At 43.0% G+C, this 27,472-nt stretch overlaps 1 protein-coding gene across 11 annotated transcripts in view; it reads left to right on the top strand.

The window, feature by feature from the left end:
• The window catches only part of rasal2 (RAS protein activator like 2), a 757,584-nt gene that overhangs the window by 715,665 nt on the left and 14,447 nt on the right, over window positions 1-27,472 (top strand). For all 11 annotated transcript variants that reach the window (XM_072511669.1, XM_072511668.1, XM_072511666.1 and 8 more), the window contains 9 exons: window positions 996-1,140; window positions 10,215-10,359; window positions 11,812-12,048; window positions 13,188-13,389; window positions 16,760-16,962; window positions 19,246-20,122; window positions 20,520-20,651; window positions 22,755-22,957; window positions 26,654-26,741. In XM_072511669.1, the coding sequence (XP_072367770.1) occupies window positions 996-1,140; window positions 10,215-10,359; window positions 11,812-12,048; window positions 13,188-13,389; window positions 16,760-16,962; window positions 19,246-20,122; window positions 20,520-20,651; window positions 22,755-22,957; window positions 26,654-26,741 (2,232 nt within the window). The remainder of the gene's footprint in view (window positions 1-995; window positions 1,141-10,214; window positions 10,360-11,811; window positions 12,049-13,187; window positions 13,390-16,759; window positions 16,963-19,245; window positions 20,123-20,519; window positions 20,652-22,754; window positions 22,958-26,653; window positions 26,742-27,472) is intronic.

Genomic DNA, 27,472 nt, shown 5'->3' with positions numbered 1-27,472 from the left:
GTAGACGGAATTATTATGACGTCGTGTGCTGCCACTTTTTAAAAAATCAATTTCTTGCAAAGTAATTTATTGATATCTCGTTGCTTTGCTGTCATTTGCAGTCTTTTTGTTTACCTGATAGCTGTTAGAAATGGAAGTCTGCTTGGCACTGTGATTGAGATACATTAACTTATTTATGACTGACAAATACCTAGGTTAATTACTATATCACTGCTGATAATTTGGCTGCAGCACACTGTCAGCCTCAGTAATTCATGCAAGCCGATACCTGCAGTAAAACCACCCACACCAGCTCATTAACATCACACACAGCCCAAAATAAGAAGGAAGATTAATGTTTATCCTTTCATTCTTTCTAACTGTGGAGTCTCTGATGCTGCAACTCCTGTCTAATGTGGTGTCTAGTTCGGATTGTCCATCTGAGTTGGAAGGAGAGAATCCAAGGGTGCTTGCTGTCCTTTGCTCCTGATCAAATGAATGGTGAAAACTTCCCATGTCTGCTGACTGATAACTGGTCCCTCAGTGAATAATATTAAATTGATGTTAAACTGGGGCAAGGAAAGGTACTGAGATATTGTGTCAATATAATCCAGTACAGCAATTCTGGACCAGGAAATAATTATCAATGCTGGGAATAAATATTCTTAGATCAAAGTTATATGTCATAAATATATTTGACTTAAATTCATATTTACTGATCAGATGTTTTGATCATTTTACTGTTAGACACTAAATATATAAGGATCATGTCATTAAAAATTATCCAGTATTATAATTGCCAAGATCACAGTGGCAATATTTGGTTTTAATGCCCAAGCATACATCACCATAATAGCCACTATTATGCTGCCCTAAACTGCCTCCACAGATTCCCCTTAATCACTCGTGTTTGTAGCAGTGAGTAAGTGCTCTTGCCAGTTAACTTTATTTTTAATTGCAGTCTCGAACATGAGCTATTACCTAGCATTCAAGCTTTTAATTCTGACTCCTTTCAGGACTTCCTTACAGACTTGGTAATGTCTGAGGTGGATCGATGTGGGGAACATGATGTCCTTCTCTTCAGGGAAAACACCTTAGCAACAAAAGCCATAGAGGAGTATTTGAAGCTTGTCGGGCAAAAGTACCTCCACGATGCCTTAGGTAAGTGTTCACCGATTCCACTGGATTGTTTGATTACTGATGCTGTAGTGCAACGACTTTGGGAGAGTGGTGGTTTCTAATAAGCTGGTGTGAGATATAAAATGTTGAACCCGAGCAAGGCTAAGCAATGCACATCTGTATCCAGACATGTGTGCAGATCTCTTGTTTGTTTACCAATGGTTTAGCACAAGGCTAAATAGCTGGCTTTTAAAGCAGACTAAGGCAGGGGCCAGCAGCACAGGTTCAATTCCCTTACCAGACTCCCCGAACAGGCGCCAGAATGTGGCGACTAGGGGCTTTTCACAGTCACTTCATTTGAAGCCTACTTGTGCCAATAAACGATTTTCATTTCATTTCAATGTCCACATTTCAATGACATCTTAATGCTGGTCAAGAGAATACACAACAGCCCACTTTCCTTGAACACAGATAGGTAAATGAAAAAGTACATTGTTTGGCACTCTACTTTTGGAGGTGTACTTTCTATTGGCTGCAATTTCACTGTAGCTGATGTTTAGCCCATATGATGTTACACAACCTGCTCAAGGGGGTCTGAACTCATACAAGTTTAACTGCTGGCACACTGCACCACCTTTTGTGTTGGTAAGTTGCTCGTATCATTTTACAGTGATGCACAATGTGCAGGGTATCTGCTCGACTTACTTTGTTACACATTCTATTATCAACCAAGGCACTTGAGTAGGGATAAACTTCCAAAGCACACAGTTGCAGCATGTGCTTTTCAACAGGGCGTAAACTGCACTGAAGGGACTAACATTCAGCTGTTTATTCTCCTCCCACAAGAAAACAAGAAATAGGAGCAGGTGTAGACCACATGGTCCATGGAGCCCGCTGTACCACTCAGTAATATCGTGGGTTTCAACTCCACTTTCCTATCCACTCCAATATCCCTTGAAAAAAAAATCTGTCTACTCCAGCCTCAGATGTATTCAACAATGGAGCACTCAAAAGGCTCCGAATTCCAAAGATTTACAACCCTTTGAATGAAGTAATTTCTCCTCATCTCAGTCCTAAATGATCGGCCCCTTGTCCTGAAACTGTGCCCCCAGATTCCCCGACCAGCGAAAACAATCTTTCCATGTCCACCCTATCAAGTTAGTACTCTGGGGAGATGGTGGTGTAATGTCACTAGACTAGTCATCCAGACTCCCAGGCTAATGCTCTGGGGACATGGGTTCAAATCCCACCATGGCTACTGGCTGGCAGAACTTGAAAATTCAAAGATAATAAATCTGTAATTGAAAGTCTGTTTTGGTGTTGGTGACCATGAAACTATCAATTCACTAACGTCCTTTCGGGAAGGAAATCTGCCATCCTAAGCTGATCTGGCCTACATGTAACTCCAGACCTACAACAATGTGGTTGACTCTTAACCACCCTCTGAAATGGCCTGGCATACCATTCAGTTTGAGGGCAATTAGGGGTTGGGAACAAATATTGGACTTGCCAGCGAAGTCCACATCCCGTGAAAGATTAAGGGGGGGAAAAAAATCCCTTCAGAATCTTGTATGTTTCATTACTCTAAATTTCGGAAAATGTAGGCCCAATTTACTCAACCTCTTATCATAGAACCCCCCCTTATCCCAAGGACCAATTTAGTGAACCTTTGCTGTACCACCTTCACTGCAAGTATATCCTCCCTTAAATATAGAGGCCAAAATGGCACACACTATTCCAGGTGTGATTACACCAAAGCCCATATAATTGTAGCACGTTCTTTATTCCTGTATACCAATCCCCTTGCAATAATAAAGGCTAATATGCCATTTGCCTTCCTAGTTGCTTGCTGTACTTGCATGCTAGCTTTCTGTGTTTCTTGTATGAGCACATCAAAGTCTCTTTGAAGATTAATACTTACAGGTTTCTCATTTTTTTTAATCTGCTTTTCTATCCTTAAAAAGTGAATACTTCCCTGCATTATATTCCATCTACTATCATTTTGCCCACTCACTTAACCTGCCTATGTCTCTCCATGTACTCCCCACAGCTTACCTTTCCACTTAGCTTTGTATTATCAGTAAATTTAAAAATATTACTCTTTGCTTCTTCATCTAAGTCATTAAAATGGATTGGAAATAGCTGAGGCCCCAGCACTGATCCTTGCAGCACTCCACTATTCACTGTCTGCCAACTTGAAAAAGCAACATGTATGCCCACTCTCTTCTTTCTGTCTATTAACCAATCCTCGAACCATGCAAAATATTACTCCCAAGTCTAATGACCTTATCTTTTGTTTGGCACCTTTATCGAATGCCTTTTGGAAATCCAGGTATGCTTCATCTATTGGCTCCTCTTTATCTACCCTACTAGTTACACTCTCAACAAACTCTAATAAATTTGTTGAACAAGATTTTCCTACAGTAAAAACATGTTGACTTCCAATCATACAATGCATTGTTAGGACTTACTTAATAATAGATTCCAGCATTTTCTCAAGAACTGTGTTAGGCTCACTGTTTCCTCCCTCCTTCTTGAAAAGCAGTGTAACATTTTCCAACATACATTCTGACAGGACCATTCCCAATCTGAGGAATTTTAGAAAATCATAAATAATGCGTCCACTACCTGCAGATATGTCTTTTAGAACCCTAGGGTGTAGGCCATCAGGTCCAGATTTTATTTTATATTTCACAGTAGATGATGCACAAAATATTTGTTCAATGCCTCTGCCATTTCTTCATTCCCCATGATAATTTCTCCTGCCTCTACTTCTATGGAGGCCAATATTTACTTTAGCTACGTTCTTCCTTTGTGTATACTGACAGAAGCTCTTGCAATCTGTTTTTACGCTTTTGGCTTTTTTACTCTCTGTTGAAATCTACCATGCGGTTTAAGTGTAGTCTTGTATACACTTTGAACTCAGTAGAAATTGAAGTTACACGTCTCGGGTGCGAAATGAAATTTGTATTGTGTCTATTGATTATAATTGAGAGTTTGAGATCATCTTGTGGTTACAAATCAAATGTTCGCAGTAAAGCCTCTGCCAGCAGAAGACTTTCAGAGATATAATCAACTTAGTGGTTTACAAATGAATTTAACTTTCAAAATACAGTAATGGTTTCCCTGCTCGAAGCAAAACAGCTTGCCCAGACTTTAAAAGTTAGAGTGGAAATATGAAAATACGAAATAAGGATAGCGAATAGTTAGGTAAAAGATATAGAGTGATCCTGGATGGAAAATGGCTGCCCGGACCTCTTTCTTTAAGGAAAATGTTATCAGTCTGACTCCATCTATCCCTACCCCTGTAATGTGTTGATTGGCTTGGATGAGTCTCAAATGCATTTGGTTGGATGGTTAGTTGTCAATTATCAGTATGCAACATAGCTGTGGATATGTTGCATTTTTAGATGTTTGTTGTGGATTGGAATGTGATCTACACTTTTAATCAGCTCTGGTTTCTACTGTTTTTTCTTCTGACCGCTTTGCTATTCTTGGGCGGGATTCTCCGCAATCGGCGCGATGTCCGCCGACCGGCGCCAAAAACGGCGCGAATCAGTTCGGCATCGCGCCGCCCCAAAGGTGCGGAATTCTCCACATCTTGAGGGGCCGAGCCCTCACCTTGAGGGGCTAGGCCCGCGCTGGACTGATTTCCGCCCCGCCAGCTGGCGGGAAAGGCCTTTGGTGCCCCGCCAGCTGGCACGGAATTGACTTTGCCGTGCGGCGCATGCGCGGGAGCGTCAGCGGCCGCTCACAGCATCCCCGCGCATGAGCAGTGGAGGGGGTCTCTTCCGCCTCCGCCATAGTGGAGACCATGGCGAAGGCGGAAGGAAAAGAGTGCCCCCACGGCACAGGCTGCCCGCGGATCGGTGGGCCCCGATCGCGGGCCAGGCCACCGTGGGGGCACCCCCCGGGGCCAGATCGCCCCGCGCTCTCCCCCAGGACTCCGGAGCCCGCCCGCGCCGCCTTGTCCCGCCGGTAAGAGAGGTGGTTTGATTCTCGCCGGCGGGACAGGCATTTCAGCAGCGGGACTTTGGCCCATCGCGGGCCGGAGAATCGCCGGGGGGGCCCACCAACCGGCGCGCCACGATTCCCACCCCCGCCGAATATCCGGTGCCGGAGAATTCGGCAACCGGCAGGGGCGGGATTCACGCCAGCCCCCGGCGATTCTCCGACCCAGCGGGGGGTCGGAGAATCCCGCCCCATATTCTGAACAATGTTGGATTCATATTGTCATGGTGCTTATTTTGACCTTGATCAGATTGTGGTACTGTTTAATACTTTTAATGAAACTAATTTGAACTTCTGCAATTCTATTCATTAGAACAATGGACAGTTTATAATGTCAATTTAACTTTTCGGTAGAAATGTTGCATTTGTTTCAAGCTGGCCTGTGGGTGTTTCAAATTCTGTGCTTTTTGTTACTGCAAGCTGTGTGTTTTTGTAATCTAAGGTTATGCTTGATTGAAGTCTTATGATGACCCTTTTACCTATCAGAAATAGCTGGTTCACTTCACTCTCGTTCTATTTTTTTCCCTTTTTTAAATCAACATTTTGGTGGTTCTTTATTGGTTTCTAAAACACACCCAATCCTCAGACTTGTTGCTACATTTTGCAAACTTTAAATCCTTAATTTCCGAAGTAAACCTCGGATGCATCTTTCATGCTGAGTTTTTCATAGAATCATGGAATTTTTTACTCCAATGGAATGTATTTTTGTTGAATATTTTGAATTGTTTCTTTAAATGTTTCACATTGCTCATTTACCACTGTACCTTTTATTCTATTTACCCAATTAATCTTAGTCAGTTCTCCCTTAATACCTGTGTAATTGGCTTTGTTTAAGTTTGAAATTCTTATTGGTGATTGAAATATGTCACTTTCAAACTTAACATGGAATTTAATTGTATTATGATCACTAATTCCTGGTGGATCTTTTACTATGACATTACAAATTAACCCTGCTTCATTACACAATATTAGATCCAAGATGTATTACTCCAAGGAACTGTCATGTAAACATCCTACAAATTCATCGTCGACACCACTTTTGTCAATTTGATTGTCCCAGTCCATACGAAGATTAATTTGCCTCACAATTTTTACATTGTCGTTGTTACAAGCTCCAATAATTCTGTGTTTGATGCTATGTCCTATCATATAACTTACTGTTAGGGGGAATATAAACTATTCCCACAAATGTTTTCTGATTCTTGCTATTCTGAATACTCATCCGTACTGATTCTACTTCAGCATCTATGCTGATCTTTTCTCACCAATATCTTTGTGTCATCCATGACTATCAGGGCTACCCCTCCTCCTTTGCCATTCTGTCTGCCTTTCTGAAATATTGTCTATCCAGGAATATTTATTTTCCACACTTGATCACATTGTAACCATGTTACTGTCATAATGATTAGCGCAAAACTATTTATCACTATTTGTGCCACTAATTAATCTAACTTATTGCAGATGGTTTGTGCATTCAGATAAAAAAACATGAATTTGATTTTTTTTACTCTGTCCCCCTCCAATTACCTTATTTGCTGATGTGCAGTTTTTGTTGAACTTTGTCCTTTTCTGTACACTCAGTTTGCCTTTATCCACATCGCGATACTGTTCTGATGCCTTAACCTTTCTCTTTGGATTTCTAAATCACCCCCACCCACCCAATACATTTCATAGTTTAAAGCCGTGTCCACAGCCTTAGTTATACAAACAGCCAGGACACTGGTGCCAGCTCAGTACAAGTAGAGCCCATTCCAGAGGAATAACTCACTCTCCCCTGAGTACCAATGCTAGTGTCTCAGGAATCAAAACCCTTTCTTCACACACCACTCTTTGAGTCATGCATTTAATTCTTTAATCTGCTTCACCCTCTTCCGATTGGCAGTTGGGGCAGGGACAATTCGGAAAAAATTACCGTTGATGTTCTGTGCTTTAATTTGGCCGTAATTCCTCCAATTCACTTTGCAGAACATCATTCCTAGTTCTACCTATGTCATTAGTTCTCATGTGGACCACAGTAACTGGACCCTCCCACTCACACTTCAAGTTCCTTTCCAGCAATGAGGTGAAGTCCTTAACTCTGGCACGAAGCAGGTAACACAACCAGCCACTGCTGAAGAGAATGATATCTATCCTCCTGACTATACTATCTTTAGCATGTTCTCTTTCTTACCCCCCTAAATGGCATCCTTCATCTTGGTGCCATGGTCAGTCTGTTCATCCACTGTGGTCCTTCCCCTCATCCACACATGTAACAAGCCCTTCGTACCTGTTGGACAAAGTCAGGGGCTGAGGCTCCTCCCACACTACATGTCAATTCCCCATAACTGCCTGACTCACAGTCACACCCTCCTACCTCTAACCTACCTCTGAAGAGCAGGTCATTGACTTCAGGAAACAAAGTACTGTACACCCCCCTGTCAGCATCAACAGGGGCGAGGTGGAGATATGTAATAATATAATAATATTTTATTGTCGCAAGTATGAAGTTACTGTGGAAAGCATCCAGTCGCCACATTCCGGCGCCTGTTCGGGTAAGCTGGTACGGGAATTGAAGTCGCGCTGCTGGCCTTGTTCTGCATAACAAACCAGCTGTCTAGCCCACTGAGCTAAACCAGCCTAGGATGGTTAGCAGCTTCAAATTCCTGGGGGTACACATCTCCAAAAACCTGTCCTGGTCCACCCATGTTGACACTACCACCAGGAAAGCACAACAGTGCCTATACTTCCTCAGGAAACTATGGAAATTCGGCATGTCCACATTAACTCTTACCAACTTCCGCAGGTGCACCAGAGAAAGCATCCTATCTGCCTGCATCACAGGCTGGTATGGCAACTGCTCGGCCCAAGACATAAGAAACTTCAGAGACTTGTGAACACAGCCCAGTCCATCATACGAACCTGCCTCCCATCCATTGACTCCATCTACATCTCCCGTTGCCTGGGGAAAGCGGACAGCATAATCAAAGACCTCTCCCACCCGGCTTACTCATTCTTCCAACTTCTTCCATCTGACAGGAGATACAAAAGTCTGAGAACACACATGAACAGGCTCAAAAACAGCTTCCTCCCCACTGTTACCAGACTCCTAAACGACCCTCTTATGGACTGACCTCATTAACACAACACCCCTGTATACTTCACCCAATGATGGGGCGGGATTCTCCCGTATCCGGCGGGCGGGAGGTCCCGGAGGGACGGAGTGGCGTGAACCACTCCGGCGTCGGGCCGCCCCAGAAGGTGCGGAATCCTCCGCACCTTCAGGGGCTAGGCCCGCCCCGGAGTGGTTGGCGCCCCGCCGGCCGGCGGGATAGGGGCTTGGTGCCACGCCAACCAGCGCCGAAGGGCCTCCGCCGGCCGGCGCATGCGCGGGAGCGCCAGCGCCTGCTGGCGTCATCCCCGCGCATGCGCAGAGGGAATCGCTTCCGCACCGGGAATGGCGGAAGACCACAGCCTCCGGTGCGGAACAATAGAGTGCCCCACGGCACAGGCCCGCCCACGGATCGGTGGGCCCTGACCGCGAGCCAGGCCACCGTGGGGGCACGTCCCGGGGCCAGATCCCCCCGCAACCCCCCTGGAACCTCGGAGCCCGCCCGCGCCGCCAGGTCCCGGCTACAGACGGGCGGGACTACGACCCATCGCGGGCCAGAGAATTCGGGCAACCCCGGCGCCCATTGAGTCGCGCCAAACCCCGCCATTCTCCGAGATGGGCGGCGCGACTCACTCTGGGCTGGTGTTTGGAGGGCGGGAGAATTGGGAGAACGGGGCGGGGGCGGGATTCACGCTGACCCCCGGTGATTCTCCCACCCGGCGAGGGGTCAGAGAATCCCGCCCCTGGTGTTTATGTAGTTACATTGTGTACCTTGTGATGCCCTATTATGTATTTTCTTTTCTTTTCATGTACAGAATGATCTGTTGAGCTGCTCACAGAAAAATACTTGTCACTGTACCGCGGTGCACATGCCAATAAACAAATCCATTCACCAACTCTAAATTTTTGCCTAGTCTAAGACGTGTGACCTTTGGAACAAAGTGTCCAGGTAACATTTCCCCTCCCTGTTGTGCCGCAGTGTCTACAGCTCAGCCTCCAGCTCAATGGCTCTGAGCCGAAGGTCCTCCAACCACAGACACTTACTGCAGGCACGTTTGCCTTGGATCACAGTAATGTCCACAAATTCCCACATTCTGTAGCTGTGCAATTTATAAAGATGCCCTGCCAACTTAATGTTTAATTAATTAATTATTTTACGAATTAAAATTTCAATTTATGTCTCTAGACCTGCCTGTGCTTATGTTCTTATTAATTTTCAATAAATGTTCTACTTACCCTGATTGAGATTCCCTTTGACTTGGAATACAAATCCGAATTGTCTTTTCCCCAATAAATTCAACTAGTTTACTTCATTCTGAACCCTTCATATAAGCAGATCAAATATGTGTTGGCTACAAGACTCGTATATCACAAGCCCTGATTGTAAGGAAGCACTCCTCAGTGACATGCACTGTGTGTATATGTTCCTGTGGCGACTGAACCACAGGTGTCTAATGTAATGTAATTATTATGTGACCTAGAAAATAAATTTTAAGACCCATAAAGCTTTAGTGATGTATAGTACATTTGCTATCTGTGTGACCATAGACAGTTCTACCCATGAGATACAGAAGGGACCAGTTGGTCAGCAGTATGTAATTATAACCTTCTGGAGGATGCAAGGTCTGACAGATTGGTCTTTAATATTTGAAAAACTATCCAGCATTATTTTGATGATTCTTGCTACATCTCTTGCATCCCATAAAGCAGGATTATTGGATTGTAGACTCTTCAATTAATTAAGGATGGGTTGGCTGCAAGGTGGGATTAGTTTTGTCACTTTTTTGTCAGTGGAGCTGGAATTGTACTTTGTGCTAATGAGACATCAGTGACTCGAATGTTTAATGATGTTTGGTTAATGCAGAGGTCCATCAAGGCACAAGTTTGGTCCTCTTAGATGAAGGGGATGTACTGCACTTAATTTGGTTGAAAATATAGAGCTTTAACTAACTGAATTCTATTTTATGTGTTAATCATCATTAACTCGCCAATTCATCTTGCTTGTGTTCTGCTTCAGGAGAGTTCATAAAGGCACTTTATGAATCAGATGAAAATTGCGAGGTGGACCAAAGTAAGTGTTCATCCAACGAACTACCAGAACATCAGAGTAACCTCAAGATGTGCTGTGAACTGGCATTCTGCAAAATCATCAACTCCTACTGGTAAGAGACAGTCTTCAGAGAGATGTTGAGGGAAATCACAGCTGAAAAAATAATTGTAGCCTTTTTGAAGAGTAGGTCTAGTTTTCTAACCATGTTACATCATGCAGGTGATGTATTGGCACTGCCACAAGATCGTAAGCATGAGATAAACCATTCAGCCCATTCAGTTCACATGTGGAAAACCCCATACACTACTACGACTGCAGATCAGGGAGAGATGGAGAATTAGAATACCAGGCAACTGAAAGCTTGCACGCTGCAGTCCGAATGTAGGTTTTCCACAAAGTGGTTTACCCAACCTGCATCCCCCAGTGCAGAGGAGATTTCATGATGAGCATTGAGTGCAATATATTAAATTGAAAGCAGTACAAGAAACCAATATTTTATCTGGAAGTAACGTTTGGGTATCTGGTGGGTGGTAAGGGGGCAGGCAAAAGAGTGTATCCTGCACTTGCTTGAGAAGGTGCTGTGGGAAAGGTAGCTAGAGAGACTGGAATGATTGCAATACCATGGTATTGCAGAAGGAATGGTCCCTCTGGAATGCTGAAAGGGGTTTGGTGACAGAAATGGTGGAGGATGATCCGTTGAATGTGTGGAGGCTAGAAGGTGAGGCAGTATTTAGTTTTGTTTATATTGAATTAATTTAGCTTTGCTGTAATCTATCACCATGGAATTTATATTTTCTCCCACCAATCACAGACTGCATCTTTGCACCTTCCTCTCCACTGAAAGCTTAGAGATCTGCAGAAATCAGTGATTTTCTCAAGATCTTTGGATTCTTGATATGATTACTTGGTGGTAATCTTCATCGGGTCAAATTAGGCCCAGAAGAAGAAAATATAAGCACTGAAAATTTAAAATACAGGCAAAAAAATCAGTGCAAAACCGAAGATAGAAGACAGGTCAGTACTCTGGATGGAATACTTCCACAGAGCTGGTATATTTAAGCAGAGAGCCACTTGAAGAAGATCTTAAAGTCAGCTGCCACAATATTGCTGACTGAAGGAAGATTAGAAAAAAATGCTGTTAAGTTTTGATGAGGTGAGCTCCACTTATTCACCAATCAGTAGCAGCACGGTAGCACAGTGGATAGCACTGTTGCTTCACAGCTCCAGGGCGCAGGTTCGATTCCCGGTTTGGGCCACTGTCTGTGCGGAGTCTACACATTCTCCCTGTGTCTGCGTGGGTTTCCTCGGGTTTGCTCCCACAAATCCCGAAAGACGTGCTGTTAGGTAATTTGGACATTCTGAATTCTCCCTGTGTACCTGAACAGGTGCCGGAATGTGGCGACTCGGGGCTTTTCACAGTAACTTCATTGCAGTGTTAATGTAAGCCTACTTGTGACAATAAAGATTATTATTATTTGGTCTGAAGGGAATGTAATAGATCAAGATCTGTGTGGATCAGAATGGGCATGTTTGCCACTCTTTTTCTTTCCTACATTTTTTCCAGTGTGTTTCCGCGTGAGCTGAAAGAAGTCTTCGCCTCATGGAAACAGCAATGTTTAAATCGTGGGAAGCATGATATCAGTGAGCGCCTAATCAGTGCCTCACTCTTCCTGCGTTTCCTCTGCCCAGCCATTATGTCACCCAGCCTCTTTGGCCTGATGCAGGAGTACCCAGATGATCGAACGTCTCGCACGCTCACCCTCATCGCCAAAGTCATCCAGAATCTTGCCAATTTCACCAAGTATGTGATTTATTTGTCTATTTTATTATGCAATTGCAAGTCATATTATTTTGTTTTGCGTGTTTCAGTTGTGCTTGTGTATTGTAGTCGACTAAAATTACAGCTACAATATACCAAATTTGACTTTTTAAATCTTAGCACCGAAATGGATATCAGAAAGTGAGTAATTTAATGGTGGGAGGGGTGGGGTGTCAGACAGTTTATGAATAATACAATGGATATTGAAGGGGTTATTGTAATGACAAACTGAAGAAGTAATTTACTGTGATGTGGGGCCTCAACCTATTACAATTTATATAAATGACTTGGATGAAGGGACTGAAGGAATCATTAATACATTTGCTGATGACACAAAGATAGGTAGGAAAGTAAATTGTGAAGCAAGCTACAAAGAGACATAGAAAGGTTAAGTGAGTGGGCAAAAATTTGGCAAATGGAGTATAATGTCATTTTGGCAGAAAGGATATAAAATAAACGTATCTAAATTGTGAGAAATTGCAGAGTTCTGGGGTGCAGAGGGATCTGCAAAGGCTCGCATTCAAAGTATCATCTTGCATCATTGAATTTGTTTATATATGTGTTTGTGGAACCCACCTCTTCATTCACCTGAGGAGGGAGCTGCGCTCCGAAAGCTAGTGATTCGAAACAAACCTGTTGGATTTTAACCTGGTGTTGTAAGATTTCTTACTGTGCACACCCCAGTCCAACACCAGCATCCCCACATTAAAAATAAGGGGTCACTCATTTAAGAAGGAGATGAGGAGAATTTTTTTTCTCTGAGGGTTGTGAGTCTCTAGAACTCTCTTCAACAGGCAATGGAAGCAGAATCTTTGAATATTTTTAGATCGATTCTGATTAACATGGGGTACTTGTGGGCGATTCCATCAGGTATGATTTTCAGAATGTGGGTACATAGTTGACATTCCGTATTATGCTGGGGTATGAACACTAATTATACATTAATGTTCAGTAATTCAGCTGGATCAAAGGAAAGGTTGTGTTGAGAACTGATTTTTGCTTTGCTTTAGCTTCAGGGGCTGTTCACAGTATTCTGCAGGCTGCAGCAGCAAGAAATACCTATCCATCATCTCCCACAGAGACTGTATTTGTTCTTTGATCTCTTCCATTGATATCCATAGGTTTGGGAACAAAGAGGAATATATGGCATTTATGAATGATTTTCTGGAACATGAGTGGAGTGGGATGAAACGTTTCCTGGTAGAAATCTCAAACCCAGACACCATTTCTAACACACCAGGGTTTGAAGGATACATTGACCTGGGCCGTGAGCTCTCTGTCCTGCATTCACTGCTCTGGGAGGTGGTGTCACAGCTTGACAAGGTATCTTTTAGTGATTCAATAATGCAGATTAGTTAAGATACAAAATATGCAACTGCTTGTCAATTAACTGTCAGTCATCATCAAATGGTGCAACCTCCATGGCAATGCCTCTACCAATCAGAGTCCACTTGCCAACCAATCAGCATTCTCTTCTCATAACCGTATAAATTTGTTGTTTTCCTTGGATTTTTATTCTTGTGATTGTCCAAAATTAAAAGCTTCACCAAATAATTTCTTTTTTTCATCAAAGCTCGAGTTCTGTACCACCAAATGACTAATTAAAATATAACTTGTTAAAACTAGTCTTCTTAATTTTATAAATTGAGCGTTTTTTTTACATTGATTTTTAAAGGAAATTTCAAGCATCACTTATATGATTGAAGTTGCAGTTGTATTGACGTTGTTATGGGCCAGCGCTTAGAAACATCAAGGGAGCGATTCTCCAAAATGGAGACAAAGTGTTCGCACCGTCGTGAACGCGACGCCCAAAATGGGCACGGGGACGACCGATTCTGTCCCCCACAGGGGGTCAGCACGGCGCTGGAGCGGTTCCAGCTGCTCCAGCCTCCCTTCCCGGTGCCAAGCCAACCCGCGCATGCGCAGTTGGGCCGCGCCAACCTGCGCATGCGCGGGGGACCTCAGCACGCCAGCCCCGAAACAACATGGCGTGGGGATTCGGGGGCCGGCCGTGCAACAAAGTAGGCCCGGGGGGGGGGGGGAGAGGCCGATCGGTGGGCCCCGATCGTGGGCCAGACCCCATCGGCGCCCCCCCCCCCCCCCCCCGGTGAAGGAACGGTTTTCCCCGCCATACAGGCCGCCCCCCCCCCCCCCCCCGACCCTTCGCGCAAAGTTCCCGCCGGCAGCGACCAGGGGTGAACGGCGCGGCGGGAATCTGTCGTATCCCCGCCAATTCCAGCAGGCCGCGTCAAACGCACCGGCGCAATTGGCGCCGATTCTCTGCACCTCGGAGAATCGCGCGCCAGCGTCATGGTGCTGCGGTGATTCTCCAGCGCGGGGCTCGGAGAATCGCCCCCCCAAAAGTATTATGAAGTTCGCCTGACATATAACATTTATGTTGAATTTGACTAGAATGAGCACAAGAGCCTTCATTTCAGGTGTGATTCATCAGACTTCCTAGGCGCTTTCATCAAATCAAAGTTTATTGTAAGAATATAGTTAAACAAATAGAACACAGCAAGAATTTGTTATCAATTACAAACACAAAGAAAATACAACAGCTACAGTAATCTATGTATATCACACTTAAATAAACCCCCTTAACTGTTCCAATTCAATAACAAAATCCAATAAACCAAAACCCCTTTCACGGGCGTGGCCCAGCACTCTGTAATCGCACTTGAATGGGACTGGTCCTTTCCCTGAGATTCTGAACCAGTTTCAATCAGCAGATTCAAAACTCCTTCAGGAAAGCAACTCTATCTTTAAAGTTACCAAGGCAGTTTGCCATACCCAATGTGCCTTCAGTACCCTGGAACAGCTTTAAAATGTAAACAGGGAAACACTGCTTCTCTTCTTCAGTCCAAAGCAACAAACCAAAACTGAATCCCAAACACTAAACCCCCTTTCACCTGACAGCCACAGCCCAGCTCCACCCACAAATGACATCACTGAAGCCGTGCTACAGGTCATGTGGTAAGACCAAACCTTTCTTAAAGGGACACTCGCATGACAAGGTTGAAAAATATTACTTCAGGATGTCAGGAAAATCCTCTGCATTGATGTTGGCAATTGATGGAGGGAAAGACAAAACGGTGGGTTGGATCAAGAGGAGTTCAGGAATCAAAGGGTTGCTAAATAGTTCGAGAAAAAGATATCCCAGTGCGGACATTCGGGAATCAAAAAAACTAGAGTGGTTTGTACCCTCATTGTGAATAAAAATTAAGAATGCTATTTTGTGTTAATTTTTCACCTAATGCCCCTGTTAAAACAGATCATTTCCACAATATGAATCAGAAAATCAGGAAGGTTGTGGGTATCTAAAACTTGTTTAAATTTGACAAGAGATATTTTTATTTTTGGACTGCATTTAAAAATAATTTCCTGCTTTTGTGATGTTTCAATTGAGGAAACATATATGTTATTGGACTGATCATCTGGATTAGGGCAGCATGGTAGCATTATGGATAGCACAATTGCTTCACAGCTCCAGGGTCCCAAGTTCGATTCCCGGCTTGGGTCACTGTCTGTGGGAAGTCTGCACATCCTCCCCGTGTGTGCGTGGGTTTCCTCTGGGTGCTCCGGTTTCCTCCCACAGTCCAAAGATGTGCGGTTAGGTGGATTGGCTATGATAAATTGCCCTTAGTATCCAAAATTGCCCTTAGTGTTGGGTGGGGTTACTGGGTTATGGGGATAGGGTGGAAGTGTTGACCTTGGGTAGGGTGCTCTTTCCAAGAGCCGGTGCAGACCCTGGCCGAATGGCCTCCTTCTGCACTGCAAATTCTATGATTTTATGATTAGGAAGGCCCCTAGTTCAGTCCCTGATCTGTGGTCGGTTAGCTAATTTCTGCGAGGAAGTTGGGGGCATGCAATTGGCCTCAGACTCCCTGGGTGATGCAGTAATTAATTACTTACTCTTAATTGTTACCCAAGATGGACAGGAGCCATGGCCTATGGAATCATAGTCTAAGATGAGTTGGTGGTAAGTTATTTGAGTCCTTTGCCAGGTTACTTCCACACCATAGCTGAAGAATATTCTGTCTTTCCTTGGTACCTTCTCGATGAAAGTGCAGAATTTTACCGTGAGAGAAAACATGGGGTGAAGATGTTCAACTAAAAGTAGCATTTGTTGTTAAATGTTCAAACCAAATTATTTGTTTTTGTCTCCTACTATTGTGCTACATTTTATCGACGTGACAAAGTAAAAATTGAAATTAGAAACAATAAATTATTGTTATTATAGTGTTAATATAGTGTTACTAAAATGGTTCTGCATGCATGAAGAGGTTGGGTTTCCTGACATTTTTCAGTTTCTTAAAGTTCCTTTTCCTGTGATCCTTCCCAACCATCTTTCCCTCCCTTCAGATGGATGCTACCTTTCTCTTTCATTGCTTTGTTTTGAAAAAAACATTTAGATGTTTATTTTGCATGGTTTTGTATCTGAATGTTGTGGAACAGTTTGTAACCACATTAAGTAACATTAGTTTTGTTTCTAATTTATTTTATATCCCCTTTCTCTCCCATCCCCACCCTCTCCATTTATTCCCACACCACTCCTGCACCGTTTTTGCATCCTTCTCCACCACGGTCATCATGGTTTTGTTGTTCTGCAATGCTGCATTCTGGTTCGCTTACATCAATCGTCATCCTCCACCAATAAAATGTGGATTTTTCCATGGCATTGTCCAACCAGGGTGAAAATTCATTTCTACAGGCGACAGTAGCGAAGCTTGGCCCACTACCTCGCATCCTTAGCGATATCACCAAATCACTAACTAGCCCCACACCAATTCAGCAGCAGGTCCGGCGATTTCGGGAACACGTCAGTTCATCCCCCAATGTGAGTGGCAGTGTGTCATCTGGACTGCAGCGGATATTCGAGGACCCCGGTGACAGGTAGGAATGGGTCATTTGCTGTCAGGTTTTCCCCATTGGCATCCATATTATGATGGTGGCAGACTCCTAGTTGAGAGGCGCTTACCTGTCATCCGCAGAAAAATCTTATTTTCTTGCAAATGCATGAAGAATCAACTGGCCCAGATTTGACAGTAGCAATGACGGTGAAACTGTCAGCATTTGCTTTCATTACTCTTCTGAAACTGATAGGAATATCTGGAGTCCAAAGATGCGCAGTTAAACATGGAAATCCAGAAGTCACTATAGGTGATTCAACACTTCTCCATAAATAAAATAATCTGCAATTAATTAGAAATCACTGATCTGATGATAACTTGCTCTTTTAATTCCTTTAGTAACAGTATAAAGCTCTTGAGAAAGTTATATATTGCTGAATGAGGTGTAATTGGGCTTTTAATGGAATATTAGGTTCATAATTACTGCTGAACAGTCTCACTATTCCTGAAAAACTAACTTTATGCTTGTGAAACATCAAATTTCTTCACTATGGTAAAAATGTCATTATTTTTAATGTTTCTGAGGTTTCAACTTCTATCTTAATCCCATGAGTACGCCTTTATTATTTATTTTGCTTTCTGTCAAATTTAATTAAAAGTGAAGGATAATAGTTGCATTTTTGTCCTGGTTTGCTGTCTGAGTGAATACTTCAGTGTGATTGGCTGCTTCCTTGCTTGATAATATCACTGTTGCTAAATACCTGGAGATCACTTTGACCTGGTGGCTGATTCAAACTTACATGGGGAAGGGAGAATCTATGCTACAGTGATCACTAGACTTTTGTGGGCATCCTTCCTCAAGGTCAGCAGCGAGTGCTGTCACTTTGCCACTGACTGAAAATTCTGGGCCATAAATTCTCATTGAAGGAGACTCAAGAATTCTGTCCACCCGAAATCATAATAAGCCTTCAGACAGTGTCAAATTTCATTGGAAGGAGGGGGCAGAGATAAAGTTGCATTGTCTAAAACACCAGAAGCAATTTGGGTTTAGTTGCATTTAGGTCAGTTATTTTCTTTTCTTCAGAAAGTGATTGGAGTGTTTTCCCCTTTTTCAGAATTTTTCTCTCATCAGATGGGGCTGCTGTTTCTGCAAGTTAATGATTATTAATTTCTACTTTCTGAGCTATGTTTCTCTGTACCTGCTGCAATTGCTGTGCAGTGATACAGTGATGGGATCCAAGGATGGCCAAGGTGCCTGTTGTCATTTCTCCCCAAGTTCTGATCAAAGTTTATTAACCTGAAACATTAACCCTGCGTTTGTCACTCCACAGATGTTGCCTGATCTGTGATGTTTGCAGCATTTTTATTTTGCATTCCAATGTAACTCACTTCCCTGTGGCTTACTCAGAATAACAGTGATGAATGCATGGGAGCAGTTTGACTGCTTCTCTTCTCAGTCAGAATTGCTTTCATCTGGAGAAAGGGCAATAAGGATGGCCTGGCGTTGTGTGGAATTGATGTGCATAACGTTTTGGACCTCTGATGGGCAGTGCCGTAGCAAGATCATGCATATTATTTCCTCATTTGCAGAGTGTAGTATGGGGATGGCAAATTGAGTCCTTGGGCTTCCCCGTTGGACTATGCTGCCCAATATTTTAGCCCCTGATGTTTGGGAATCCAAATGTAGCTGATTATATGCGCAATTTGCAAATAGACAGTTATTGGACATGTGATCTCAGTGCTCATTCGGAAGGCGTTTGCCTGTGTACTTTAATTTTCTGATGAGTTTACTAATAACATAGGCAAAAAGCAGAGTGTGCGTGTGTATGCTTTTGATTGTTTTGAATGATTTCTTCCTTGGATCCTGAATGTGGTTGATATTTATGTTAATATACACATGTGAAGTGCATTTACTTCGACCCATATGATTGGATTTAAGGACATTTCTGCTAAAATTAAGGTTTGTGGCTAAAACAGTATTACAGTCACCCCCATCTATAGCTTGTCAGTGATTTCCAGTGGAAAACACTGCCATAGGAAATCTACCTCAGCCAGAGCATCATTATATGCCTGCTCTCAGCTTCCAGTGACCTCTGAATAGCAGAGACAAGGGAACATGCAGCTATTCTGCCTGCTTGGCTGTGAACACAGCAAAGGTTATGAAATGAGTCAGTTACTTGCCATTGACCAGGCAATAACCAACCATGTCTGGTCTGAGGGAATTGAGGAGTGAGGGAGAAAATAGAGCTATTAATAAAAAATGAGTGGGAAATGGATGATTTTGATCAGTGTTGTACATGAAAAAATAATTTGTGTTTATTTCCAGTGATGTGCAGAAATTGCAGTCTCCAACTCAAGAGAATGTTGAAGCATTTTTACACACCAAACAGCACTTTCCAAGCCAACCAGCCTCAACGCAGAGTGTGACTTATTCTGACAGGGATGAAGAAGAATCCACCCTACATAATGGCAGGAGTGTATCGCTTGTGGATCTGCAAACCACTGCAGTAACACAAGGAGCAAATAGTGTTCCAGTCCTTCCCAATGTGCCAGGACGGCACACTGGCAGCCAGGCCTCTGTTACACATACGGCGAACATCAAGCAACTCCGAGAGGTACAAAGCGGGGCACACAGTGCTCCTCAGATCCGCAGGCCTCTACATCCAGCTCTGAATCAGCAGAATAGCCTGCAACCTCTGTCTTTCCAAAACCCTGTTTATCTGCTGAACAATCCACCAGCAGGAAGCAGTAAAGCTGGCATGGACTCCAGTTCTGAAAACCTAAGCTCCACAAGCTCCCGAAGCCACACCAATAGTGAGGAGCTGATCAGCAAATTGAGTGGTCCCAGTAATAGCAGCATTGAGGACTTTGCCAAACGCAGTGCTTATAGTGACGATTACTCCAAACGAAACACAATGCCAGACAGGAGCAATCTCCCAGTGGCATTGCCTCGGCAGAATAGCATTGGGCATTCACAGCTCCGCAGGACAGAGCTGTCAGCTCCCAGCAGCAGAGTGAAAGCACCTCATTCGTTACCACTTAGTGCGTCGCAGAGGAGCGCAGGGAGCATGTCAGGAGTACCGTCCACATCACCTGAGCCACCACAAACCGAAAACCGGTCACGGCAACCATCAACCTCATCAAAAGGGGAAAGTCCTGTGCCGAAGGTCCGAGCAGTACATAGACAGCAGCAGTCACAACAGGTGAGGAATTCTTCCCAGGCCATCATGTGGTGCTCTAATTATACAACACACTGTGGCTGTTTATTTTATACCCTCTTTCTTTAGTTCCTCTTCATTTTAAAACTAGTGGCATCTTTTGCTGGAGTGCTGTTCTGCAGATGCTGATGACTTTCAAAACCATCCCCTAAACTGCTGTAGTTTCCCTTATAATTTGTGTGCTGACCATCACAAATCTGTGGAATTAACAACACAGTTGCTGTATTTCTTTGGTAGGATTTAGTTCATCTGAAATCGCTACGTAGCAGTGTACAGACTAACAGAGCGAGAGAAACTACACTCACTCCATTGCTTGCACCTGTTGATTGTGGTGATTTTCTGGCAAGGTATAAAGATTTAATTTGGTTGTCTGACTGTGCAGGTCCAGTCACCAGTGGAGACTGCCACCATGTCACCAGTTGAAAGAACAGCTGCTTGGGTTCTGAATAATGGACAGTATTTGGAAGATGATGAAACAGATCAAATCCGTGAGGAGAATAAACATGCAGAAAGGGTAGGTAAAAAAGTGCTTACTTCCCTCCTAATTAGAGTCGAGGGCCAGGGACACTATTTGCTGGGCCAAAGTGAACATTTGCAACTGGGGCTGAGGGAAGTAAACAGTACAATAAAGAAGATATAAAGTAGGTAATTACTAATGACCAAGATCTGCACCCTTTTTTTTAAATCATTGAATTTTAGTAATAAATTGGTCTATTAATTATACAAGGCTGTACTAAAATATCAATGTGATTGTAATTTATTATTTTAAATTGCATCCACCACCAGTGACAGACCTGTAAGCACCGATCCTCCACATTGTGTGGGACAGATCAAAATGCTGCCTCCAGCTGCAGCTCCAGTTTGGAAGGAGGAGATCTGGATTTGTATTGCTTCATGTTTTTCATAGTTCATGTCGACACAGTGTGAAAATGTTGCACACTTATTGTTTATATCGTATTGAAATCCCTAGTGGGAAAAAAATGCAACAAGATGGCTACATAAAAATGTCACATCTCTATTAGTTCCTAAAACCGTGATGACAATATTGATTAGTTTCTGAAGTAATTTTCTCTTTTCCATTCCCCCGGTAACGAAGGCATTGACATTTATATGACAATATACCTTCTACAGAATCTATGGGATGCGCTGGTTGGACACAATCTGCTGCAGCAGATTTTGATTCTGTGCGACAGACACTGCACTTTTGTGTTGTACCCACAGTCAGAACTGCAGTTTTAAATGTTTATTTTAACCGACAGCTGTCTCGGGCAGATTATGAATGAACAGCGGTAAATCAGATGAGTCGAGTGATTGGTTCTGCAGAGAGATGGTACAATCTTGGCTAAGTCGGAAACATTTCTTGCAAGATAAATACCACAGAATATTTCAATGTTTTATTCTAACAAAAAAGAACACACAGTGGTAGAAGTCCAAGCTTGCCCAAGAGTCTGATTGTGTTTCAGAGTAACTTGAATTCAGAACCAGTTTCCATTTACAGTATTGATTTAAAATGCATCAATACCACAGGGTATGTTGTTTAATCTGCAGCACTCAAATCAGATGGAGATGTTAAGATAAACTTAGAAAAGGCTTTTGAAAGGAAAATTATCGACTCAATCATGCAGTTTGTTCAAGAGTAACAGCAGAGTATTTAGTTAGGCACTGCTATAGCAAAGATGTCTAAATTATGACCAGGGCTCAGATCCAGCCTGAACATACATTGTCATTCATCTGAATCTCTTTGATGCAGCTCCCAGCTCCTCTCCTCTTGGTGCTGCTGCTGATCCCTACCTCCTGCCGCTGCTGCCTCACACATTTGAATGCAGCTGCATCCTCTGGACAGAACTCTCACAATATTAGGAATTCTATCTAACAGTGGATGGCAATTTTCAATTGCAGCTGAAGGAGGTGGGACTTAACATTTTGTGCTTGGGATGGTGAAGGAACTTGCAGCTGCGCAAGAAGCTTGCGAGCAGGAAATGTGATTCAGTTGAGCATGAATTCAGAATGGGCAACAAATGCTGGCTTTGTTAGCAACACTCACATCCCCTGAATAAACAAAATAAAGCATACCTCGTGATATTGGCAACTTCTGAATCAATAATGTAAATGCCCATTTTGCTTACTAAGAAATCAGATTTGGGCACCTTGTTCTATGAAGTTAGCTTAATTGGGACAATCAGATGTCAATGACACACCTATGCATTGTCCATCAATTTTAGAATGTGGTTTTGCATGAACAAAATCTCATGGTGAACTTCATCTTGCTTTAAACATGAGAAATAGAATTGAGGGAAGAAAATTCTCCAAGGGGTGAATTGTAAAATCAAACCGCAGTTTGCCTCCTGCCACCTTCATGCACCACACAATGTCCAAGCTGAGAACTTCATTTTGTGTTCTCTTCCACTTCAGTTTTCCCCATGCAATATTTCCTGACACCTGGCAATTAATAAAATTCTATCACCTGTTGGAATTTCTTGTGTAATAATGGTGGTATTATCTCAAGATTGATGCAATTTTGTTTTGGTATTTGATTTGCCTCTTGGATAAGTGGGATAGACGAGGTGGCATCTTTGGTTTCTTGTGCTGAAATGGTTTTCATTGATCCCCCTGACAGTATGAACAGGAGGTTACGAAGCTGAAGGATCGGCTGAAGGTATCAAGTCGGAGGCTGGAGGAGTATGAGCGCCGCCTGCTTGCCCAGGAGCAACAGATGCAGAAGCTTCTGCTTGAGTACAAGACCAGACTGGAAGACAGTGAGGACAGGCTGCGAAGGCAGCAGGAGGAGAAGGACAGCCAGATGAAAACAATCATCAGCAGGTCAGCCATTCTACAGGTTGTCAGAGGAGCAAGTCCTCATGCAATTCAATAAGAAAACATTTTCAAAAACTTACTTCTCTAGGTCGTGCAACAAGTCTAATAGACTTTGACATGTCACATCAAAAGTCTTTTCTAGGACTTGTGGTACACAACACTGTTGTCATATTCAATTAAAAACATAGCAACATCAATAAAAATATCTATGATAACGAACAGTAACCAAAGCCTCAGAATATATGACATTAATTTTTAGATCATATCAAATCTCCTGACTGGATGCTGTCTTTTCATTTCAAGAGGTGCATACCTGACACACACTTCACTGCTAATTTACTGATGCAATTCTTATTACAACCAGAAGGAGACCACTCAGCACATCAAGTCTCTGCCACCTCTCCGTAGAGCAGTCCAGACAGGCACATTCCCTTCTGTGTCCCTGCAAGTTTATTTTCCTCCAGTTTTTATCCAATTTCCTTTTGGATCATCTTCACTTCCCCCAACCCTCATAGGTAATGAGATCCAGACCGTTACAGCTTGCTCTATAAAAAGGGTTCTTCAGCACATTCCCCTGATTTCTTGCCCAAAGTCTTAAATCATGTCCCCTAGTCCTGTACCATCAGAACTGGGCCATTAAGTATATCTTGCCTCTCCTTAACCCTTTGGCCAAAATACATCACTCATGCTTCTCAGTATTAATTTCCTTCTTCCACTTGTCTGTTCATTCTGCTGGCCTGCATTTGGTTGACATTATCCTTACTGTTCGTCACACTCCCAAGTTTGGTTTCATCAGCAAATTGTGAAATTTTACTTTATATTCCTTTATCCATATCAAAAAAGCAAAGGTCCTAGCTCTGACTCTTAAAACACCACTCGCTACCACCCTCCAATCTGAAAACAGCCATTTACATGACTGTTTTCTGGCTTAAGCTAATTTATGTCTCCTAACTGACTGTGAGCCTCTTATTCCATGAGCCTCAATTTTGTTAACCAGCCTTTTATGTGGTATTCTGTGAAGCATTTTCCATTTGGATAATATACACTACATTTCCTTCATAACCTTCTTGTTTGCTGTATCAAAAGATTCTATTAGATTAGTCAAATTCTGCCTTTACAAATTTGTGCTGGCTCTCCTTAATTATATTAAACCTCTCCAAGAGCCTGATGAATTTTACCCCTGATTATTGTTTCTAAAACCTTACCTAAATGACTAAACCTAGACTCCTAAACAACCTTCTTATAGACTCTTCACACATCTTCTCTACTGAGTAGTACTACACTCCTGTATGCTTCACCCGATGCCTGTGTATATGTACTTGCTTACATACTGTATTTATCATAGATTATCATAGAATTTACAGTGCAGAAGGAGGCCATTCGGCCCATCGAGTCTGCACCGGCTCTTGGAAAGAGCACCCTACCCAAGGTCAACACCTCCACCCTATCCCCATAACCCAGTAACCCCACCCAACACTAAGGCCAATGTTTGGACACTAAAGGGCAATTTATCATGGCCAATCCACCTAACCTGCACATCTTTGGACTGTGGGAGGAAACCGGAGCACCCGGAGGAAACCCATGCACACACGGCGAGGATGTGCAGACTCCGCACAGACAGTGACCAAAGCCGGAATCAAACCAGGGACCCTGGAGCTGTGAAGCAATTGTGCTATCCAGAATGCTACCGTGCTGCCTATGTATGACCTATGCTTCTTTTTCATGTATGGAATGATCTGTCTGAACTGTATGCAGAACAGTACTTTTTACCCGTGACAATAAACAAATCCAGCCCACTCCAAACCCACCACTGATGTTAAACTAACTGGCCTCTAGTTACTAGGAATGTCCTTGCATCCTTTCTTGAATCAGGATGTCGCATTTGCCACTCTCCAAACCTCTGGCACTTGCTCTGTATCTTAGGAAGTTTATGAAAAGTGCCCCTCCCCTGTACGTTCTGCAAAACTCTCTTTCCTTCTGCCTTTTAGAAAAAAAACCATAGAAAAAATAGGAGTAGGAGGAGGCCATTCGGCCCTTCAAACCCACTCCGCCATTCATTATGATCATAGCTGATCATCCATCAGCATTTTTAAAAAAAAATATATTTTATTGAAATTTTTCGATTTCCATCAGCATTTTTAAACATTCATTCATGGAATGTGGGTGTCACTGGCTGGATCAGCATTTATTGTCCATCCCTGATTCCCATGAACCTGGGTGGTTTGCTGGGCAATTTAAGAATCAACCACATTGTTGTGGATCTGGAGTCCCATGTAGACCAGGCCAGTAAGGATGACAGATTTCCATTCGTGAACCAGATGGGGTTTTACAACAATTGACAATGCTTTCATTAAACTCTTAATTCCAGATTTTTATTGAATTCAAGTTTCAGCATCTGCCATGGTTGGATTCGAACCCAGATCCCTAGTGCATTACCTTGGGTACTAGACTGGGTTATTAGTCCAGTGACAATACCACTACACCGCCACCTCCCTATTAATGATGGCCTTCTGCTACCTAGGCCCACCATACTCGTGGAATTTTTCCTCAGATGCCTTCTCCTTTAATAATACACATCATACCAATCATTTGCTTACCCTGCCTACTCTTTCTTTTGGTCTGATGTACACTTTTTCTATGCTTCTATATGGTGTGCCTTGTGTCATTTTCCTGTTGAATGCACTATATAAATGCAAATTATTCTTGACATTTTGTCAGCTTTGACTGCTGATCAAGACATAACCAATTTGACCTTTAAGTTCTTAGTATTATTTCTTGCTTTACCACTAGGTAATAGGGCTGATTGCGGGTAGGCTAATGTTGAATGATAGGTCGTCAAAGCATTTTGGTTTAGTGCAGGATTGCTGTATTTTTGCTTTCTGAGAAAAAGGAGCACGTGACAACTTAACAATAAAAATTGGAAACTGGCCACCAGAATTCTGTACTTTAATGATGGTAAAAATAAAAGAATGCAATAATTAGAAGAGTGATGAGCATGTCAAACACATCTTGCAGGTTGGGAAAGACTTCGAGTTTCCATTTGTTGTCTTTAGACTGCCTTGAGATTGAATCACGACCATCATGGTAGCAACTCCTTGCCTGGGCCTGATTTCTCTTGGTGTCAATTCCAAATGTAATTGATGGCAGGCGGTGATATGTCAGGGAAACAATTCTCTTGTCTGTTGAAACTCAGTTCCAGATCTTAGCTGTGACCTGCAGACACACCAGCAAGTTCACACTGACAGATCATTTAAATGCCCAGAATATGGTAATTGCTATAAAAGTTCAGGGAACTGATGTACCATCAACATGTTCACACTGAAGTGAAACCATTCAGGTGCTTTCTTTGTAGAATTGGGTTCAGTCAATCATCTGACCTCACTGTACACGACACACTTGCACTGGGGAAAGGCCGTACTGGGATATAATTGCAGCAGGAAAGAAGAATTAGAGCAACAGCAGTCGACCCTAGACACACTTCCAATAACCAGATCAAAACAGCATCATTGGAATCACATGGACAGTGCTCAGTCACTGACCTGGATTTCTGGAGGAAGTTTGTGGGTAAACACTAAATCAATTCCAGTTTGGACTTAAAGCTTCTGGTGAAACATACCCTGTTGTAATTAGCTGGCAATTCTTGAATGGACAACTTCCTTCTGGGATTTGTGTACTCACACTTTACTCCTCTTTGGTTTACAGATTGATGGCAGTGGAAGAAGAGCTGAAGAAAGACCATTCAGAAATGCAGACAGTGATTGATGCCAAACAAAAGATTATTGAAGCCCAGGTGAGTTTGTATCAACGTCAGCTTTCTGATTTGTTAGTGAAGATTTCAACTTTCTCATTTCATTTTAGTTGTATTGTCAAATTAGAAACAAAGATTTTGTAACTTTTGATTTAAGGCAGACGTCCCTCCTTGGTAGATTTTCAACAAAATGTTTTTAGTTGGCTGTTGGTGTTGCTAACTTTTGGTTGGCTCGTAAATGTTGCCCGTTGTATCATTACTTAATTTGCTCTGTTTCTATAACCTTTGCTCTCGAATCGCCAGGTATCTTTATGATACCGCCATGAAGTTCAAGTTCAAGTACAGATCAATAACTCGACACACCAATTAGTAAGATTCAAATCAAAACACATTTATTATACACAGTCAATCACTACTCATGCATAAAACTCTACTTACTAGACTATCTCTAACACTAAAAGGCCTATACTTAGCTTTGGGACTGGCCCACCAGGTCAGGGGAACAAATGGCCTTTCGTTCGGGTTCTGAATCTGCAGGCTTCAAAGCTGGTATGGACTGGTAGCTAGGAGTGCCTATCTCGTAGCGTGCGTTGACTGGAGACTTACTTGGTTGGTGCGGCAGCTAGGCAGGTCACTGTCAAGGGTTGGTTCGCGTTGCTGAGTGACCCTGCCAAGAAGGATGATTTGAACTTGGGAACTCTACTTTATAGTCCCCAGGGGCTTCGCGCCGTTCGGGGCGGACCCCATACCTGGTTCCAAGTGATTGGACTGCG

This window comes from Scyliorhinus torazame, chromosome 7, assembly GCF_047496885.1.
Source record: "Scyliorhinus torazame isolate Kashiwa2021f chromosome 7, sScyTor2.1, whole genome shotgun sequence".
In the NCBI taxonomy this organism is placed as follows: Eukaryota; Metazoa; Chordata; class Chondrichthyes; order Carcharhiniformes; family Scyliorhinidae; genus Scyliorhinus; species Scyliorhinus torazame.
Note: the sequence above shows the minus strand (reverse complement) of the source record. Positions and strands in the feature narration are given on the sequence as shown.